The sequence below is a fragment of the Phyllopteryx taeniolatus genome, chromosome 2 (genome assembly GCF_024500385.1).
Source record: "Phyllopteryx taeniolatus isolate TA_2022b chromosome 2, UOR_Ptae_1.2, whole genome shotgun sequence".
Lineage (NCBI taxonomy): Eukaryota > Metazoa > Chordata > Actinopteri > Syngnathiformes > Syngnathidae > Phyllopteryx > Phyllopteryx taeniolatus.
Window position 1 is genome coordinate 18,806,977 of NC_084503.1, and position 22,628 is coordinate 18,829,604.

The following is a 22,628-nucleotide window of genomic DNA, read 5'->3' on the forward strand; positions in this document are numbered from 1 at the left end:
TTACGCGTAGCTCGTATATCTGTTTGCCCACTCTGCGGGGAGGCAGGCTAGACCCAGTTTTGTTACTTTCGTGGACCGGCGCCTTTAAAATAGGATGTCTGCGCTGGTGTGGTCATCACCATTGCTGAGTTCGATCCTGTCCAATTGAAGCGGGTTATTGCATGCGATGGCTCCTTTTTGTGGGCGACTTCCATGGTATGCCTGAATTGCCTCCATTTACGATCGTTTGTAGTTCTACAGTAATGATTAAAGAAAGAGCTGATGAAAAATCATTGGCGACGTAAATGTGTTCATGGACCTCATTGAGCTATATCCCTTCTGACGATCGTGTACCCCAGCCCCCCAATAGCGGCGTACCAGCCAGTACGTCGATTTAAAAAAAAAATATATATGTAATGATGATGATGATGATAATAATGCATTGATTTCTACAATGATTAATAGATTTGGATGCCCACCGTTAGAATAAGTCTATCATACACCACACACATCTGATGACCTCGCGTGTCTGTATGTCTGCATGTACACAGTCTTGTGCTTGCACAAAAAATTCATCACTGAAAATAGAACCCTCAGTCACCAAATTTGTCTCTGTGCAGAGGCCATAGGACACACCCTCGCGGCGCCGACACCGCCCAGTTTGGCGCAGAGAGGTCTCCAAAATCGGCAAACACGTGCCGTGACCCTTGCGCTGGCATGAATATCAAGATATACTCCATTTGCACTCCAGCACACGTCTACGACGATAGAGCCCGAGATGTCTCCTCTCATTCTATCGCTGTCTTCCTTCATATTTTATATGTACTTTACTCTTGAACTGGATACATACACACACACACATGTACACACAGAAACACATACATTTCCTTGGATAAAGTGAATTCTGACACGAATTGCATAAATTGTCTTGTTAGAAGGAGTCACAAAAGGAGGAAAATAGCGAGCTGGAAGATGAGCTTGGAGAAGGGTTTATGGAGGAGGGGTTAGAAAGAGTCCGCTCAGACAAGGTGCGGATGACTAGTGGATGGTAGGAGCTGGAAAGCAGCAATGCAGTGATGGAGAGCAAAGTTAGGAGGGCAGAGTGTGTTTAATTGGCCTTGCACCCTGGAAGGACAGAGATCCCCAGAGCACAGCACGCTGTTGTCACACTCCATTTAAGCCACTGGCCACATAATAAGTGCCTGAGCAATCAGTTCCCCACAGACCGGTCAGTACCTCAAGCCACCCATGCGCAAACACTTGCACGCACACACACACACACACACACACACACACTATATAATGTCAAAGGTGGAATCAAACACAGCAAAAAGTCCTAAAATAGTCTACTGTTTACTGTGTACAGTCTTAAGTTTACCGAGAATGTCAGTTAACCAAGAATATAAGCAAAAACAGGTCATTAAGAAGTCTGAGCATTTTGGTAGAACAAACTTGGAAGTAAGTTACAACAAGTCAATGCTTCTGTGTTGCCTTATTGTCTGTTTAAAAACGGGGGTTTTGGTTATTCAGAGATCCAGATGGCTACGTTATATATCCGTGAAGCTGAGAATAAAAGGCATTTACTTATATGTAAATTGAGGTCTACAGTTGGTGGAAAGGTATTTCAGCCCTTTATAATTTCTTAAATTTCTGGATAAATTGCTTATAAAATGTAGTCTGATCATCCAAATCACAATAATAAACAGTTTGCTTAGACTAATACCACACAACTATGTTTTCATATTTTTATAAAACCTTACATGCAAACATTCACAGGACAGGGAGGAAAAAGTCAGTGAACCCTTGGACTTAACTGGTTGACCCTGCTTTGAGAGAAATAACCAGACATGCACAACGATGAGGTTGAATTCCTCTTTCCAAAACTTGCAGTTCAGCAAGATTCCTGGGATGTCTGGTGTGAATAGCTTTCTTGAGGTCACGCCACATCATCTCAATCGGGTTGAGGTCAGGACTTTGACTGGGCTGCTCCAGGACACATATTTTCTTGTTCTGAAGCCATTCTGTTGTTGATTTGCTTTTGTGTTTTGGATCATTGTCATGTTGCAACACACATCCTCTTTCATTTTCATTTTCAATAAATTTTTCCATTAATGTTACCAAGCTGACCAGGCCCTGAGTTAGCAGAAAGCATGCTCATACCATGATGGTCCCTCCACCACACTTCAGAGTTGGAATAAGGTTGTGATGTTGGTGTGCTGTTTTCCTCCACACATGGCATTGCGTGTTGCTCTCAAACAATGTAACCTTGTTTCCCGAATATTTTTCCAGTAGTGCTGTGGAACATCCAAGTGCTCGTTGCCTAATTTCAAATGTGCACCAATGTTTTTTTTTTTTTTTTTGCTATGAATTAAAATCGGCCATGCATTCCTGATTTCTAGAGGTTTTTCTGCCGAGAGGCCTGAAATCAGGTCATTCCAATTTCTCGATCTCTCGATCTTATCCACGTCAACTAGCAAAGCTCTCCGCTAACCTCTCTGCTCACGAGCCAGCGCTGTCACCATAACAAACGTGTGTACTCTCACAAGTCGGTCTTCTACATGCAGGCAACCAATGTTGCCAAAAAGGGGGCGTCTTAGTCAAATACGGACAAAGCTGATACAAAACTGGGTCAAACAGAATTAGCTGTCAGAGGGGCCTTTTCTGGACACTCGTATGACAAAACCAAGGTGGTTTTTTTTTTTATGAAATTGACACTTTTATACAAAGTCCATGTTAGAGAGTCACTCTATGGAGGTCTAAATAGCCAAAATGCGGGACCTTTAAGATAATAGCTCGACTACTAGTGACTACTTGTCACTATATGGACAATTTAATCCATCCATCCATTCCATCCATTTTCTGAGCCGCTTCTCCTCACTAGGGTCGCGGGCGTGCTGGAGCCTATCCCAGCTATCATCGGGCAGGAGGCAGGGTACACCCTGAACTGGTTGCCAGCCAATCGCAGGGCACATACAAACAAACAACCATTCACATTCACACCTACGGGCAATTTAGAGTCTGCTATTAACCTCGCATGCATGTTTTTGGGATGTGCAAGGAAACCGGAGTGCCCGGAGAAGACCCACGCAGGCACGGGGAGAACATGCAAACTCCACACAGGCGGGGCCGGGGATTGAACCCCGGTCCTCAGAACTGTGAGGCAGATGCCCTAACCAGTCGTTCACCGTGCCGCCACAATTTAATCCAGTGATTATAATTTTTTTTTATAGCTTTTAGTTTATTACTCACTATGAATTGCTGAACAGCCTGGCGTCAGAATTTGTAGATATACTGTACATTGTATGCTGTGCAGGCAAATCATCATGTGTAAAATTGCTAAACTGGTTACATTGGTCATTCGGAGTTCGGCATCTTACACTTTGCACTGTTCTTCGCTTATGCCTCACTTCACCCCCACACTCTTTATTCTCACACCTGCTCCATAGTTCACAGGCCAGCTTTCTCTGTCTGGTCCTCACACTTCTCTGACTCTCAGCCGATCGCTTCTCAGCTTGAGCTTTTTATTTTGCCTTTTCGAAGTCATCTAGGATTTGCTTGGCGTAAGATCGCAGAGAATTGAGTGACGCACAGCACTCCACTGCTTTCCAGATATCTGACTAAGTTGTGTTTTTATGTATCTTATGCATCATTTGCTTTCAAGCAACCCCTCCATCAGTGTGATGATTGTAACAAGAGCTGGGAGCCTTTGTTGCAGCCTCAAAGAGATTTTGTAATTGGATTGCTCTACATCAGCATTTAACAGATTTAATGGTTTGGTTAGAGAGATACTTTTTTTTATCGTGACGAAAATTCTGTAACTGATGGGCCATTCTTTACTTTATGGGTCTTAAGGCATACTTGCATGTCTTAGTTCAAAAAATAAAATAAATCAATCAAATGTATGTATCCTATTAGTTACATTCATCTAATTTTCTTATTTTCACTTTTTATTCATGCTACCAGTTCAAAAGAATAATTAACTGTCACAGAATTACATTACAGATGTATGTAGGCCGACTGAATATTAGGTCGAATAATTGTCTGTGGAGTACTGTGGAGATGGTCTACAGATCCAATTTCTGGAGAATGATTTGCTCATATAATTAAGTGCACTGCATCTGCTATAAATAGCTGTAGCTATAAATATCATTACATTCATCCTTATCATTTGTACTCTTGCTACTCTTAGCACTGCTCCATGAGTGTACCGTAATCTTCATTCAGCACACACACACAATATGAAACTTTGCTGGCTCCTTCTTTCTGAGCCAAGCAAATGTGCATTGTATTAGATAAACCAGCAGAATTGTTGAGTTCAAAGAAAAGAACTCATTGGCCATAGAAAATGAAAAATCATTGTTTTTGTGCCAAGACCCAGCGAGCAAGATGAAGTCTTAGTCGAAAGGCGCTTCATTGAAGACGCTGACAGGTGCAAAAAAAGATGAACTGGCCAAAGTAACATGGAATTTAAGAATTCAAATCAATAGCTCCTCAGCAGGCTAGAGGTGTCTCCACCAGTGTGAGTGGGCCTGTAGAACTTGACTGGCAGGTCTATAGGGAAGCTGTCGCCTTCCCCCAAGTGCTCGCTCTTTCCACTCAACCTCACAAACATCTCGAAGCACATTGATTTTTTTGTACTTTTTTTAACACCCCTTTTGTGCTCTTTGCCCGCGTCTGTCCATCGTTTCCAGAGCTACGTAGCGCTTCCAGTGGCAGCTCATCTGTTGTTGTTGCGCATGGACGTACGCCAGTCCCATCTCCAGAAGACACTGCTAATGGAGCCATAAATAAATTGATGAACTTGTAAATAAGCCATGGAGAACAATTATGTATGTATGAACAATATGTATGTATGAACAGTATGAACAATTATCTCAATTTTGGAGTTCAGTGTCAAATAACATCTGGTTGGTTCTAGCAGTTCAAAATGAGAAGTTTGTGATGTTAACTTACTTAATATTTGGGCGCCAAATGTTTACAGTGGCCTAAAAAAAATGCCAGTTTAATCTTGGTTTTATTCTCCATCAAGTCAAGCAAGTCAACTATTTTACAGATGGAGTTTTGTTAATTATGGTTCAGGTGGTAGAGGGTCAGCAGTTCGAATCCCAGCTTCGACTTTAATGTGTCAAAGTGTCCTCGGGCGAGAATACACTAAACCATAAATTTCTCCCAGTGGGCCTGGCAGCACCTCGCATGGCAGCAGCCGCCCACTGGTGTATGAATGTGCTTGTGAATGTGAGCTTCTATAAAGCGCTTTGGGCCCCGTGATGGCTTAGATAAAAGCGCTATATAAGTACACTCTTTACCATTTACCATTTTATCCGAGAGTTTACATTGGCTGCATTCTACAGTTTGGGGCTTTTCTCTTCCCAAGATGCTCTTGTTATATTTTGGTGAGAAGTGATTTGATCATAAAAACTACATATAAAACTTAAATGTCAATGCAGCGTAAGATGTATGTCAAACCAAGTTCCATCAGGATCAGATCCAAATTGCAAATGTGGCAGCAAATAAATTAATCATGTTCATGCAGTTATACCTTCATTTCATCAGATCAGATTTAATTTGTCAATGCTTTAGGATCTAATTACATTTTGTTCCCTTGGATCTAGAATTTCTTCTGGATCTGGATAAAGCAGTAGCTTCTTTCAGCTATTAAGAACCAGGGTTGAAGCTGTTAATTCATATATTTTTTTTTAAATGTCAAGCCTTGGCGGAGGTCTGTGTTCCTTTACTTCTCTTGTTTTATCCACTCATCCATTTTCCTACCGTTTGTCCTGTTCAATAGTAGGTGACTCTTGTACTCCATCTGAATAACAGTTGAGGCACCAGTCATTTTCTGTTTCCAACAACTTAAGCAATGTCCTTATAAACACATGCCTCTGAAAACGTGTGACCAGATACGTGTTTTGTGTGTGTGTGTGCGCGTGTGCAACTTCCTGCTTTGTCCGTGTACTACTAGTCTACTGTGTGCAGGGAGGGGTATGGCAAGAACCGAGGAATTTAATTCTACTGCATATCCAGAACTTTTTAAATGATTCATAAATATGATCCATTGTAAAAACACTGATCCACAGATGGCAGTCTTTGTTTCCTATTGGTTGATTTCCAACTTTCCAAACCTTTGCAGCCATTGCAACCTGGTCAGCCCCCCACCACCTCCACCCCCAATTGGGGGGTTCAGATCAGGGGATGTCGTCAATTATTGGCAACCCTGGGCCTGGGAAGCCCTTAGACAGACTTGTGATTAAGGGCTATAAAAATAAACTTGACTTGACTGGCTGTCTTCCACATCAGCGGTATACTGCTCTGTTTCTATTCTTTCTAAGAATACAGTATATTACTGTGTGGCATTATTTGTTTTCATCGGCATGGGTTTGTTTGTTTGTGTGAAACTCTGTGGCAAACATTGGCCTTGGCGGAGGTCTTCACTTTCTGAGTGCTCTTCTTATGTATATCCACGTAGTCGACAAAGAAGTACTAGCCCAAAGTGAGGACTGTAATCAGTGTGTCTCAGCTTTCGGATGTCATCGTCATGTTTTCCAACTTCAGATTTGTGTGTTTGACTGTAGAACAGAAGCATGTAAATTGTAGTTAAGTAGTTTTCTCGATGGGCGTTGCAGATCTGAGACAGACATCAATCCTCAAGTTCAGCTTGTTATCGGCTTGTGAAGAGGCAGAGAGCAAGCAATCTCATCAGAAACATTACCATAAAGCAATTCAAGCTCCTTTAATTGCATTATATTAAACAAATTAGATCAGTCATCCAAGTGCAAAGTGCTGTTTTGTGTGATATTAATTACCAAAAAAGGAGCTGTGACAAAAGTTAAGGATGATAAATAATGTCAGAGCTAAGATTTCAGCGCTTTGGCTGTCTGTTATTTATCCTCATTAACTCCTCCATCTTGGCTTTGGGGCTTTAATGTAGGACATTAATATTCATGTATGCTAAGTGTTTACAGTCCCTCTGAAAAGAGGCAGGACTCACATTTACACTGCTAGTCTTTGAGCAGATAAGGGTTGCCTCCTCTCAGTAATCGAGGGCACTCGGCTTGAACCTGCTGCCGTAGGTTCTGCTGAATATTGTGAGCAACCATGACTCCACTTGTACGCCGTCTAAAAGGAAAGTCATGCAGCTCACACTTCACCAGTGTCAACGAGCACAACACTCCTCCCCAAATATCATGTGTAGTTTCAACTGTTGTGTTTGTATGCAGTTTCCCTAATGTGAAAATGACCAGTGCCAGTTAGTGACCAACTGTATGTGTATGTATATATATATATATATATATATATATATAGAGAGAGAGAGAGAGAGAGAGAGAGAGAGAGAGAGAGAGAGAGAGAGAGAGAGAGAGAGAGAGAGAGAGAGAGAGAGAGAGAGAGAGAGAGAGAGAGAGAGAGAGAGAGAGAGAGAGAGAGAGAGAGAGAGAGAGAGAGAGAGAGAGAGATACCCCACCTGAAGCCGTCACCTTATCGTGGTGGTGGGTTTTGTGTCCCAATGATCCTAGGAGCTAAGTTGTCTGAGGCTTCACCCATGGCACACAGGTCCTTCGTGAGGGACCAGACAAAGCACGGCTCCAAAAACCAAAAAGCCTCCGTCTGCCTTCGGGTGGGGGGGAAAGGTCCTGACTGTTTGTGCCTATGCAGTTCGATGATCGACTTTGTGGTCGTGTCATCAGATTTGCGGCTCCATGTCTTGGACACTCAGGTGAAAAGAGGGGCGGAGCTTTTAACAAATCACCTCCTGGGGGTAAGTTAGCTCCAATGGTGGGAAGGAGTTTAAACTCCCACCTTCGGCAGAACTTCACCCACGTCTCGGGGGAGGCGGGGGACCGTGTTCCACGCCTCCATTGCCGAGGCGGCCGACCAGAGCTTTGGGGGTAAGGTAGTCTGTGCCTGTCGTGGCGGCAATCCCCGAACCCGTTAGTCGACACCAACTGAGAACAAGGGGGTTTATGTGGAAGTTACATTTTAAAACTCACAAAGACCTAAAATGGTGCGGTATATTAAAAAATAGTGATCATCATAAAAAAAAAATAAACAAATGAGTCAAGAAATTAGTAGATAAAAATAATAAAAATCGGGAAGAAGATGACATCATGTAAAAGCCAGTCTAAAAAAAGTGTGTTCTAAGAAGTGATTTAAAAGACGCCACTGAGTGTCCAGCTCCTGATGGAAAATGCTCTATCACCTTTAGTTTTAAGCCTCGACTTTGGAACAACCAGAAGGGAGGATGTGAGACCTGAGGATGTGCAGACTGCGGGCTGGCTCATACGTCGTTTAAAGTTCAGTTATGTAGCTCGGAGCTAGGCCCAACCATGCTTTACAAGTGATCAGTAAAATCTTCAGATGTTCAAGCTCTTGTTTGATAAGTGTTGATTTTATCCTGGCTATGGTGCGTAGGTGAAAGAAACATGACTGGACAACTTTATTATGCGTTGTGATAGTGAAATCTGAATCAAAAATGACTTCTAAGTTTCTGGCTGTGTAGGTGATGTCAGAAAAGGAACCAAGGCTGGATTTGATAATTTCAGTGGTATTTTGTGAGTTCAATAGAATTATTTCGGATTTGGCGTTATTAGGATGTAGGAATTTTGCGCCATCCAGAAACTTATGTCAGAGAGGCATTCATCAACAGCAGCTAGGCTTCTCGGGTTCCTCTGGTCACAGGGGAAGGTATATCTGTGTCGTCTGCATAGCAGTGAAAGGATACTTTATGGCACTCAATTATTTGGCCAAGTGGCAGCATATTCAGTAGACGGAGAATAAAAGTGAGCCTACAACCGAACCTTGCGGTACACCACAAGCAATGGCCGAGGTAATTGAGCAGTAGTTAACTATGGTGACCGCAAATGTTCGCTCTAAAAGATAAGAATAAAACCAATTTAGTGTAGTATCCCTAAACCCCACCCAGTGTCTAAGCCGATTTATTAAATCTGAATCATCTTTATTTGTCAAGTATGTCCAAAAAACACACAAGTAATTTGTCTCCGGTAGTTGGAGCCGCTCTAGTACGACAACAGACAGTCAATTGACAGAGAACACTTTTGAGACATAAAGACATTGACAAAAAACAGTCACTGAGCAATAAAGGGTTAATAGTTGTCTGATAATGCCAGTACAATTTTTTTTTTGTTGTGCAAAAGATGCAGAGTATCAAAATAGTGTGGTGGACTGTCGAAAGCTGCACAAAGGACAAAAACTCACATAGTTCCATGGAGGGGGTCATTAAAATGAGGAATTGGGGGGTGTAGTAAAAGAATGTAAAACTTGAAATAAAATTCTAGGGTCTGAGTGGTGTTATAAAATTAAATTTGAATAAAATGCTGCCCTTGCGTCTTTAACTACCTTCTGGTAATTTTTCAGTGATTCTTTCCAGTTATTGTAACATACCTGCAGCCCTGTTTGCTTCCATTTTCTTTCATTTCTTCTTTAGATTCTCTTGAATGAGTGTCTGGCTTCTGTGAACCGGGGCTGCTGTGTTTTAGATGCTTGCTTTATTTTAAAAGATAGTCCAAGACACAGTTAGTGACCAACTGTGTGGATAAGTCATTAAAAAGAGAGATGAACTCTTCTGTGTTAAGATCTGGGTTGTAGGCAGTTAAAGACGCAGTTTTAAAAAGCTCCAAAAACCTGCTAGCAGACGTTGAATTCAAAACACGATGAAAGACAGGTGTGTTATTGATAGAAACTGGCTGGGATTTTAAAAAACATTTTAAAGAAAACCAGTTTGTGGTCTGACACACAGATATCCTTAGTTAATACATTATAGGGGTGCAGGCCACAGTGTAAAACAAGATCCAGAGTGAGGCCTTTTGAATGGGTACGTTCCTGTATTGCCTGGGTAAGATTAAAAGATTCCACCATGTCTAAAAAGTCAGCGGAGAAGAGGCTGCGATGGACAACATAGATGAATGTTAAAAATCTGCTAAAATGAGAACTTTGTCATATTTGAAGATGAAATGTGTCATACATGCTGAAAACATTTGGATAAAACATTGTTTGGTTTTGGTGGTCTGTAAATTATCCATCCATCCATCCATTCTCAATAACGCTTATCCAGTTCAAGTTCGCGGTGCACTGGAGCCTATCCCAGCTGACTTTGGGTGAAAGGCGGACTACACCCTGAACTGGTCGCCAGTCAGTCGCAGGGCACATATAGACACAGACAACCACTTGCACCCACATTCTGAGTGGTAACAGAACCCACGCTGTCTGTACTGGTCAGTCAGGTGAATGCACCACTACACCATCAGTGACTGGTCTGTAAGTTATTTAAAACTAAAACTGGAACATTATGATTGATAACAAAAAAGGTGTTCAAAAAATTTATGGTCATTATAAGGAATCAGTTTGCAATTAAAGTGCAAAATAAGTTCACTTAAGTGATTTTTTTTTTACAGTCAGTATATGATGAGAACAGCATTTGCGTTCTCTTGCAGCAACACACGTTATGCATCTGGAGTATTGTTTTGTCAACAATGTATTGGTGGATAGAAATAATGTAGCGAGGCTCAAGGAGCTCAATTAGGTATTTAAACCCGACATTGCTCACAAGTGCCTTCTTGCCGTCCCACGGGTGTTTGCAACGTTTTGCAAATGTTTAGGTCAGCGTTGGTTGTTTGAGAGAGCGAGAGGTTAGTGTCTTCACCTCTGTGGTCTTGCGAAAAACCTCATGTTGTTTATTGTGACTGCTTCAAATGCGCAATGAAGTTGGTCCCCTGTTCTGTGCCTCCACAGGACAAGTTTTGCACTCATCTGCAACATCTTTTTTGGACTTAGGCCCGGCCACTGATAAAGACAATTGGCCTGTTTTTGTGTTGATTTTGCTCCTTCTCGACCAAGCATGTCAAACGCCAAACAATCTTAAGTCTTATAAGACTATCCTATAAGATTGGCCTTAGGTCTGACTTGTGTTAAGAGTGAATTCGTCCCCATTATAGGGTCCGAAACAGGTCGGGCCAACAATCTTAAATAATGAACCTGTTCAATATTTACGACCAAAATGCTTTGTGTGTTGGGAACGCCGACTTCTCCCGAGTCATGGCGCAGAGAATGGTACGATATAATCCGATACTCGTTTTTTTTTTGCTGATATCGGACCGTCGGGACACCCTTAATAACAATACACAAAGGCATGGGTCCCCATTCCCACGCCCAATCCAACTGTTACACTAAAATGCACAGGTTGGGAATTAACAAGTCACTGAAATGTGCACAAACACAACATAACGTGGGTCGAGCGTTTTCTTGAAGTGACCAAACCACACATCTTCAACCACAGAGAAGGGCCGCAAACCTTTAGCAATAAATGCTCCTGCTGCTCAGGTAATTTTTTGTGCTTATCTTACTGTAAGTGGCACTATAGGCTTGTTCAAACGCATTCTCAATAGACGCTGTCGACTCAATGTGTCGCTGCTGTTACTGTTATTCCAGCCATACTTTTTTGTACCGTTTCTCCTCATGTGAATTGTGGTTTTGCTGGAGGCCAGCACTGCTGACTTTGGGTGAGAGACAGGGTACACCTGGTACACTTGACTGGTTGCCAGTCAATCGCAGGACATGCAGTATATAGACAAATAACCACTCACACTCTCACCTATGGGCCACTGTGCTGCCTCTACTGTTATTTAACTTTTTATCCCAACACCAAGAAAAATTGCAAGCACTGGAGTTGCTTCTTTTTATTTCCATTAGACAGCGACTAGTTTCACTGCGTAATTATACACCTGTTTTTTCATAACCTGCGTTACCCACGTCTCTCATTTTCTAGTTGTTGATTGAATTAAAAGTTTCACTTTTTTCTTGAAAAAGTGAAACTTTCTCTGCCCTCCATTTTCAGTTGGTCTTAATCAGTTTTTATTTCTTTTTCTTCTTTGCCTTCACTTTCTTTAATGCCTCTGAATGAGATGAAAGCCCAGTGCAATTAGGCTTCTTATCGTTTTAATTAAGAAAGCCATTCGGCCATATCTTCCTCTGACGCCACAGCGCATAAATGGTGGAGCGTCTCTGATGCCTGAAGTAGTGCATGTGTGTGTGTGTGTGTGTGTGTGTGTGTGTGTGTGTGTTTACTGCCTGTGTAAATACTGTATATATGATGTATTGGTGTTTGTGTGGCCCAGTAACACAGTTACCAACATCTCTGTCTTGCTGGTTTTTTTTTTAATTACCTATTATTTTTATCAGCCAGTGTTCTCCAATCACAATTCCCACTTGTGCCACTCCCCGAACATGCTGTTCCAGCACAAGTTATCCCCTCCTTAAAGAGACAAGGTCAGAGAGTCCTGGTGAAGTACTTCACACTCAACACAAGTATGTTGTGAGCGTTAGTTTTTGTGATTACTTAAAAGCATTATTCATTTTTGACAAAGAGTGAAGGTTACAAAATTTGTCAGCCTCAGTTAGCAAACAAAGAGGCCTGCAAACACAAGAAGAATAAATATAAATGCCTATCAACCCAGACAACCGCAGTCAGAGACGATAGCTACAAGGCTTGGAGCAACTTATTTCTATCTTTTTATTTCCTTCCTCATCTGAAAGCAAGTGGAAGACAGAAAAGGAGAAAGTGTAACAACCCCTTTACTGCTGTTAACACCCACATCCCCCCCTTGGTTTACTCCCATCTTCCCTCCCCTCCCCGGTTATCCTGGCCTATCAGTGCAAAGCAGTGGTCTGTGAAGAAATTCCCTATATCTAAATTTACACTCTGTATCAATCTTGTTTAATAGACTGGAAAGCTTATAGCCACTGTGGCAAGCCAGCAGAGAGAGGAGCGGTGATAAATTGTCGGTGTGCAGGCGACAGCCGCCCGTGATGTATAATGAAATATTTATGATTTATCCCAGCTAATAAACTGAAATGAAGTGCATGATGTATGGGAGCAGATGGGCCCTCTATTGATGCGGAGGCATAGAGGCAAGTGGAAGGAGGAGATGGGAAGATAGTTGGAGAGAAGGAAACAGATGATGTGATGAGAGATGCTTTGGAGAGGTCGGAGGAAAGGATGAATGATGGAGTGAGGAAAAATCAGGTGTATTTGTCGGGAACAGGAGAGTCTGATAAAGGCAGCGGCCACAACATTAAGTACACCAGCAGAATCTAAATACCCTACAGTGGTATTGTCTTGACGAGGGATGTCGGATACCACCTTTTTTTCCGACCAGTACCTGTACAGCTATCCGCTCTTGAGTACTTTCCGATACAGAGTACCGGTACAACTAGTACATTTGAAAAGTATACCTTATCAATGCACTGAATAATAGAATTCTCTTATTCTCAGTTGATAAAAGCAGGCACATTTGTAAGGTACAGTAAGTATACGCATGAAATATGGAAATGTTGAAAGTAGTGATGGACTGAAATGAAAATTCTTGGCTTGAAAGTGAAAATGAGGAAACTAAGGCCGAAAACCAAAACACAGAAAGAAATGACTGCGCCAATTATTATTATGTAGAGCTGTCAATCTATTGATCTATATTGTCCGAATTTCCATATTTTTAAAATTATGTTAAGAACATTACCACACAACAGTTGTTGCACTATTTTATGTACTAGGATAAAAAGATGTCTGCAAACTATTCAATTGCACAACAATCATTTCTCTATAATCGTAATCATTAAAAAAATATTGTTTTAGTATTTGTTATTTTAATGTTTTTACTGCATCAACCTTGTAATGGCGGATGCAGTTCTGAGTTGACCACCCTTGAACTCAAAAACTGGGATCATTCAGGTCTAGAACAGCTAATCTGAATTAGTTCAATCAAGTCTAAGTGCACTCACCTTGAGCTAAGCTCGTTCGCGGCCACAACCAAAAGACATCATCAATGGAGCCGCGATGTCGATTCACCATGGAAACCAATAGAAACATTTCAAGTTACTTACTTCCCATTTGGAATTTGAGGTGCTCATGCCGGTTTGTTTAGTGGTATGACAATATATTTCATTAAAAAAAATAAAACAAGTAACACTGCTGCAAAAGTGAAGGAAAGCGAAGCAATTGATGCATGAGTGGAAGTTTCAATGCATTAATTTTATTCATACTAATTTACATTTATACTAAAAATAAAATACTACTACTTTTTTTTTTACAATAAATCAATGAACCAATGTTAGAATTAGATGAATAAAAAGTAAATAATTATGAATAAAAATGCAACAGTTTATCATTTATTTTCATTTTAAAATGTACTTAAGTTAACTTAAATAACCATCCATCCATTTTCTTCCACGTATCCAGAGTTGAGTCGCAGGGGCAGCAGTTTAAGCAGGGAAGCCCAGAGTTCCCTCTCGTCCAGCTCTTCTAGGTGTATCCCGAGGCGCTACCAGTCCAGCCGGGAGACGTAGTCTCTCCATGGTGTCCTGGATCATCCCCTGGGCCTCTTCCTGGTGGAACTTGCCCGGAACACCTCACCAGGGAGGCGTTCGGGGGCATCCTAATAAGAGCTCATCGGGCTCCTCTCAATGCGGAGGAGCAGTGGCTAGACTCTGAGCCCCTGCCGGATTACCAAGCTTCTTACCCAATCTCTAAGTGAGACCAGACACCCTGCATGGTAAGCACATTTCGGCTGCTTGTATCCGCAATCTTGTTCTTTCGGTCACGACCCACAGCTTGTGACCATAAGTGAGGGTAGGAACGTAGATCGACCAGTAAATTGGGAGCTTTACCTTTCGTCTCAGCTCCTTCTTCACCGCGACAGACCGATACAGAGTCCGCATCACTGCAGACACTGCACTGATGCGCCTGTCAATCTCCTGCGCCATTCTTCCCTCACTCCCTCCCTGACCCAGAGAGGGCACTCAACCTTTTTGTGAATGAGGACCATAGCCTCACATTTGGAGGTGCTGATTTTCATTCCTGCCGTTTCACACTCGGCTGCGAACCGTTCCAGCGAGAGTTGGAGATCACGGCTTGATGAAGCCATCAGAACCACATCATCTGCAAAAAGCAGCGATGTGATACTGAGGCCACCAAACCAGACCCCATCTACGCCAAAGCTGTGCCTAGAAATTCTGTCTATAAAAGTAATGAACATAATCAGTGACAAAGAGCAGCCTTGGCGGAGTCTAACCCTCACCAGAAACGAGTCTGACTTACTGCAGTGCGAACCAAACTCTGACACTGGTCATACAGGGACTGAACAGCCCTTATCAAGGGTTCCGGTACTCCATACTCCCAGAGCACCAAACACAAGACCCTCCAAAGGACACCGTCGAACGCCTTCTCCAAGTCCACAAAACACATGTAGACTGGTTTGGTGAACTCCCATGCACCCTCGAGGACCCTGGGGAGGGTGTAGAGCTGGTCCACTGTTCCACACTGGTCCTCCTGAATCTGAGGTTCGACTTCCCGATGGACCCTCCACTCCGGCACTCCAAAATAGACCTTGCTAGGGAGGCTGAAGAGTGTGATTCCCCCTATAGTTGGAACGCATCCTCCAGTCCCCCTTCTTAAAAAGGGGGACCACCACCCCGGTCTACCAATCCAGAAGCAGTGTCCCCAATGTCCACACAATGTTGCAGAGGCATGTCAGCCAAGACAACCCCACAACATCCAAATCCTTCAGGAACTCTGGGCGGATCTCATTCACCCCCGCGGCCCTCCACCGAGGAAATAGGACAACCGGTCTCAGAGTCCACAGACTCTGCTTCCTCATAGGAAAGCATGTCGGTGGAATTGGGGAGATCTTCAAAGTATTCGGCCCATCGATTCGCAACGTCCCGAGTTGAGGTCAACAGTTTCCTCCGGGTTTTCACAAAACCTGCTTGCTGGAATACTCTCCTGGACCGAAGGCGAGTCCGACTTTTGTTACAGTGACATTCAGTGTGCTGGATCGCGGCAGTTGAGTGTTAACATTTGGCCGTCTCCTCTTCCGCGTCACTTAGCAGCAGTTTGCAATGCCGGCTACTTGCTTCTACTGGCAGAAGCAAAGCCCTGTGTGGGGGCTAAAAAAAGTGAGCGCCCTTGAAACAATGTAACTCTTGGAGGCAAAATTTCATTCAAAATACTGTGTGTATGTGACCCATTTTCAAACACATAGCCACTGTTGGCTGATTTAACCATAACCCCTCTGTGTGGGAGTTGTTGTTATGTAAATTAGCCCCACTGTTACCCAAGTACAGAAAAGCTTGTATTTTCAGAAAATAAGCAGATAACAAAAGGGTTCACTTAGTTGTTTAATTTTACTCTTTGTTGGTGGGCAGGCACTGCAGAGACCCAACTATTTTTATCTTTAAACCGTGTAAACGTAATTTCTTTTTCTTTTTTGGGGGGGGGCGGGGCTAGAAGGTGAAGCGTATTATTTATTAGCTGGTCCCAGTCACTTTCTGGTATCGCTGCAATGTTTGCGTGCCCCACATTGTTATCCCATTAGTAGGTTTTTCCTCAATACAGAACAATGCTGCACGGTGTCGCAGTAGTACGTGTGTGGTGTATTTTGCTGACCTCTCATTCCACCACCCAAGCTCAATCGTGACTCATTTTGCACCTCTCCCCCTCCCCTCCTCAGTCCCAGCTGTGAATGCACTACCTGTAATAAGCCAAAGGAACATCTTCCAGTAATGTCCCGTTTTCTTTGCTTGCTGTCCCCTAGACCAGCTGAGCTCTTCCAAACTGTACGTGTTGTCCCCACACCTGTCCCCGATGTGTGCGCGTGTCTGCGTGTGTGTCTGCGTGTGTGTGTGTGTGTGTGTGTGTGTGTGTGTGTGGATGCAGCACTCTGAATTGGTCTTTAGGACACACGCAGGTCGAACTGAAACGACTGTTGAACTTAAAACTTGCTTTAAGGATGTACTTTTCATTATGTACATATTATCTGTTGCAGCATTGAGAATACTTTTACCGAGTACGCGGCCTTCGTTTAAAATTCCAAAAACGTGTATTAGGTTCTTTGAAGACTAAATAGTCCCCAGGTGTGAATGGCTGTTTGCCTATATGTAATTATGTGCCCTGCGATTGGATGGCAACCAGTTCAGGGTGTACTCCACCGCTTACTCAAAGTCAGCTAGGACAGGCTGCTGCTCACCTATGACCCTAATAAGGACAAGCGCTATAGAAAATGGATGCATTCTGTCTGCTTGTAAATGCACTAATTATATCCTCTATTGTAACACAATAATTTGCTAATGGAGTATTTAATTCATTCACTTTCCGTACTGCTTGTCCTCAGCAGGGTTGCAGGCGTGCTGGAGCCTATCCCAGTTATCTTCGGGTGAGAGGCGGCGTACACCCTGTACTGGTCGCCATCCAATCGCAGAGCACATATAAGCAAACAACCATTCGCACTCACATTCACACCTACGGGCAATTTAGAGTCTTCAATTAACCTACCGCACATGTTTTTGGGATGTGGGAGGAAACCGGAGTACCCAAGAAAACCCACGCAGGCACGGGTAGAACATGCAAACTCCACACAGGCGGGGGCCGGGATTTGAACCCCTGTCCCCAGAACTGTGAGGCACATGTGCTAACCAGTCGTTCACTGTGCCGTCCTAATGGAGTATTTACACCAGAATTTTACTTTTTAGGTGCTTTTTATTTTACTACTAGGTCAGGTCTGAAAAAATATTCCTCAGTCTACTGTGTGACCCATTTGTGTTGTTTATTATTGTATTTTTGTTATCTATGTCACAAATAATCAGTAAATTGGCATCTCTTCTAAAAGTGGCACGTGGTGCATATTGTTAGCGTGTCTACCTCACAGGCCTTCCTGTTCCAGCATCTTCTCGCCTAACTTGCATCGGGTTGTATCCGGGGTACACCGCCTTCTTCCCACATTCAAAAAATATGCGTAATTAATTCTGAATTGCCCATAGGTGTGAATTTGAATGTGAAGGGATGCGTACCTCTTGCCCAAAGTCAGCTGGCATAGGCTCCAGCTCAACCATAACAAACAGGGTATAAACAGTAGAACAAATCATGAACAGGTAATATCCACTTTTAGAAAGAAATCTTATTAAATGTACATGTCATCTCGGGCTATCACTATTGAATCTTTTTTGAATCGATTAACCTATACATATATTGTCGAGTACTCATTTATGAAGGCTGGACCTCTATCTTTAAACTGTATATGTTGGTACTGAGTGTATTGTATAAACTCTGTCCAGAACTTGCGACAACAAAAATAGCCTAAACGGTTAGCATTCACTATTAGCATTAGCGCACTAGTGATAACCATTTTAGGTTAAAAAAATAAAAATAAATAAATAACGCTAATTACTCATACATCATGTAATATGTACAGTATATTACACAGCTAATACAAAAAATAGAAAAATCACTTAGTGTCACGGGTGAGCTGGAGTCCAACCCAGCTGGCTTTGGATGAGGGACGGGGTTCACCCTGGACTGGTCTTGTGACAATCACAGGACACATGGACAAACAAACCACATCATCAGAGTCGCATTCGCACCTATGAACAATTTTGAATCTTTATAATCATTAATCTAACATGCATTTTTGGGGGGAATGTTGGGGAAAGCCAAAGTACATCAGAATCAGAATCATCTTTATTTGCCAAGTATGTCCAAAAAAACACACAAGGAATTGCAATACATGTAGAAAATCCACGCAAGAACAGTCAGAACATACAATACAAATCACACACAGGAGGGGCGCATTGAGATTTGAACCCGAGACCTCTCGACTGTGAGGGAGACCGTCCCCACTGTGCTGCCTTCAGGGCACTCTAGGTCATATAATTTTAACTAATGTTCATGCACCACTGTCCATTTTACATTACTACATTACTATTATGATTTATTTTATTGGCTATGCCATTTTATCACAACGGTCATAAATCATTCTGTATTGATTCCTGATGACTGCATGGAATCCAAATCAATGCAGACTTTTTGACGTTGGCTAATTTAAATGTGTCCAAGTAATCAATATAATATTGTAATGGAATGCTATGAGTCATTCAAATGAGAGTTAATGGGGGTTTTACATCAATGGTCGCCATTGTTTTTCGAAACTAACCTCTATTTGTACTTTACTTGTTTGAGTAATATCAACCAAAAATCCAAATTTCTGTTTCAATTATTTACCTGTTTTGGTTCATGAAGGACTTATTGGAGTGTTATGATAATATCTTTCCATTTTGTGACCTGAACATACGTTAACATTCATTTGATTTGACGTACAGGTGATACAGCAGTATTTAAAGATGGTGCATATTGGATCATGGGCCGCACCAAAGTTGACATCATCAAGAGTGGCGGCTACAAGATCAGCGCCCTCGAAGTGGAGCGCCATCTCCTGGCCCATCCAGACATCATAGGTAAAAACATAAAAACAATCATAATGCTTTTGTGAACCTTTGTATACAAACTATGTCACTGACAAGTGAAGGTCTGAACAATGCTCTCAACTCTGCTCACAATAAAAAATAAGCCTTGGTTAGTTCCACAAAGGGAAAATTCCACCTTTACAGCAACAAAGTGGACATTAGCAGCATACAACAGGAGCTTAAAATATCTTTGTCTATGTTTACAACACCGGAAGATGAGACTGAGCAAAATCAACAGCGTCAGTGGCAAATATGCAGGAATAGATATTGTATGTAACAATGATAGTCAGCAACATTTCATGCTTCAAAGAAACAAGTAAAAAGAAATAGAAAAGAGAAAAGCAGTTGAGAATGAAATAAACACCAACAGCATTATTAAATATCAGCAGTGGAGTGACAACTTTTTTTTTTTTCATGTGACATCGCCACTTTGCAATGTAAAGACATCGCTGTGATCGGGGCACCAGATGATACATGGGGGCAAAAGGTCACTGCAGTGGTTCAGCTGAAGGAGGGTCAGAGTTTGACCTTGCCGGAGTTGAAGACATGGGCAAGGTATTGTTCTTTTAAACGTAATCTTTCTTTTAAGATGTGACACGTATTGTTCCAACTATCCAATTTATTGTAATATGTATGCAGTTCAGTAACCCCTTATTCTATTGCAGTTCATTTCATCACAGATTTTTTTAAAGGTCAATGTAGTGCAATTACTCACCTGCACATCTCCGATACGGTCTGCTTTATATGCCAATTGATTTAAATGAGGCAGCAGTGACTCACAGAGAGTGAATTGGGCTAATGTCCTTAGCAGATAAAGAAACCTTACTAACCTATCCGTTTAAAACACAAGCCACCGCCAGAGTTTTATGAAATAAATTCACAAATACCAACCTTAGCCTGATGAATGGCTAATGCTCTCACTCGTAACAATAACAACAGGAACAGATGCAAGTAAAGAGCAAACTTTAGCTTGATTTTCTACAGCTACTGTCCTGTAGTTAAAAACATCACCGCAAATAATTCTGGGTACTGGGTATGCTTTTTGCTGACAGCACTGCCAGGACCGTGAGTATGAGGAGCAGTGCAAATTTGTGTTTATGAGAGCAAAACTTGTGTGTATGAGAATGTTTGAGTAGTGTTTATGAGAGGGTTTGGGTAGTGTTTATGAGAGCTTTTCAGTAGTTTGTGTTTGTGTGAAAGCATTTGAATAGTAAATGTGAGAGCTAATCCAGAATAATGTCCCTAACGGCCCCTCATAGGCAATGTTTAGCTTGATTTTCAACAACTACAGTACTGTAGTTAAAAACATCACAATTAATTCTGGGTACCCATAATGCTTATTTATGGGTGCCCAGAAAGTTTAGCTTGATTGATTGATTGATTTCATTTTTGTGTATGAGAGGTAATCCTGAATTATATCCTATCCTTGCTGGCCCCTCCTGTGTGTGTGTGTGTGTGTGTGCGTGTGTGTGCATGCATGTCATAGCTGTGATCCATATGGTGGTGTGTTCAACGTTATGGCTTACTCGTGCAACTTGCTGCAATACTGCTTTTGTGCTGACCCATAAGGCTAAAACACACACACACACACACACACTCCAGCCAGGGGTGCAGCCAACGGATGGGCAGCACCAGCACACTTGCCGCCAGCCAGTGAGTTCATACTAACAGGGAGGAAGAAGGAGATAAGATGGGACATAAACAAGTAGATGGATGCTCACTCTTCAGTGCCCTGGCTGCATCTGTCAGTCTGAATCTCTGTCACACGTGCCCAGGCTTCACCATGCATGTATACACGCACAAGCACATGCACACTGCCCCAAAGAAGTTGGCAACACAAGCTAACGCCATTACAGATGTGTAGGCATGCGCATGTACCCAGTGACACTTTGCTCAGACGTGCTGAGAGCGCAGTGTGAGTCATTCTTTTCACTTGCAGCACAACACAACACAACACAACATGTCGCACATGCACACAAAGTAGGTTAAGAGATAATAGAAAAGCTCCAGGCTGCAACTTGACTCAACATAACAACCATGCACTGAATACTTACACTTATATACACTTTTAATTAGCCGAGCCTACTGTTTTGCCTTTGACGTTTATTTATTTTTCGGGGTTTTGTTTTATAATTTCATAACGATTATATTGTTTTGTTGGGAGGGAATTGTCTGTGTCTGGAAGGTAAATTTGGGTTATTAGTGAGGAAAGCTACAGCGAGGGATGAAGGACATTTCTTATCTCAATTACTCTGCCACAGGCCTCGCCTTTGTTGTGCAATTGTTTTCTATTCTTGTTGTCTTTGTTGTTGCATTTGTGCGCACACAATTATTGACACCGGTGTGCACGCGCCACTGTTGTGTGTTGCCATCCTGAGCCTGTGTGTGTTTGTTTTTGTGCATCTCCTCTCCGCAGTGAGCAGTAAACAAGTGCATTAACGTCCGTGTGTATTGACGATGTCTTTGCAGAGAGCACATGGCGTCCTACACCATCCCCACAGGCCTGCTTCTAGTGGACGAGATACCAAGGAACCAAATGGGCAAGGTCAACAAGAAGGACCTCCTCAGACTATTTTTCCCATGAAGGCACCACAATCAACTGTATGACATATTTTACATGTACTATATGTTTATACCTCACAGCAAGAGAACATGGCCTCCTCTGATGAGGTATGTTGGCTTAAAAAAAGAGGTAACTTTTGTAACCTTTTTTTTCTGTACTTTGCCTTTAGCCCGAAGGCTCCAGCTCACCTGCGACCCCAATGAGGACTCTAAAATTGATGGATTCTCATTAAATGAGAGCATGTTGCAAATAAAAAGTCCCTTCCACCTAACTGTTGTACTGTATATGCAGTAAATGGATTGCTGAAGAGGACAAATGTGTGCTTGTAATTACAAGTTCATGCTAAATTGCAAACTTGAATAGCAAGCTGGAAGAAAAAACACAGCTTTCCAAATCAAAGGAAGACCTTTCAAATGAAACCTTGCCCTTACTTACCGTAATTTCTCATGTATAATGCGCAACCCCGAAGTTGACCTCAAAATTCTGGAAAACCCTTCAACCTATGTATAATGCATTTTTACAATCCATGATATTGCTTCTACCCATACGATCAAAACATGAAGTATTATCTGTATTTTGTCAGTTTTTTCAAAGAATTATTCTGAAGTTAAGCACTTTATTTGAACACATACTTTTATTTACTTGCTCTTACTTTGAAATTCACAGCCCTACTTTTATTTAGTAAATGAGAAAACACACAGTTGTGCTCATATGTTTGATTAACCAGGCAGAATTTGTAAGATGTGTACAATTCTTAAGAAAACATGAAGGACCAGGCGAAACACATTTA

The 22,628-nt window shown here is 42.1% G+C and overlaps 1 protein-coding gene across 5 annotated transcripts in view; it reads left to right on the forward strand.

Annotated features, from left to right (window-relative positions):
* The window catches only part of acsf3 (acyl-CoA synthetase family member 3), a 42,158-nt gene extending 19,746 nt beyond the window's left edge, over positions 1-22,412 (forward strand). For 2 of the 5 annotated variants that reach the window (XM_061764060.1, XM_061764065.1), the window contains 3 exons: positions 19,132-19,266; positions 19,719-19,830; positions 21,745-22,412. In XM_061764060.1, the coding sequence (XP_061620044.1) occupies positions 19,132-19,266; positions 19,719-19,830; positions 21,745-21,859 (362 nt within the window). In that variant the 3' untranslated portion in view covers positions 21,860-22,412. Of the gene's footprint in view, positions 1-599; positions 2,372-14,221; positions 14,535-19,131; positions 19,267-19,718; positions 19,831-21,744 lie in introns of those variants that run through there. The other 3 variants (XM_061764062.1, XR_009786820.1, XM_061764079.1) reach the window with 3 other exon arrangements.
* Positions 22,413-22,628: the final 216 nt, after the last annotated feature.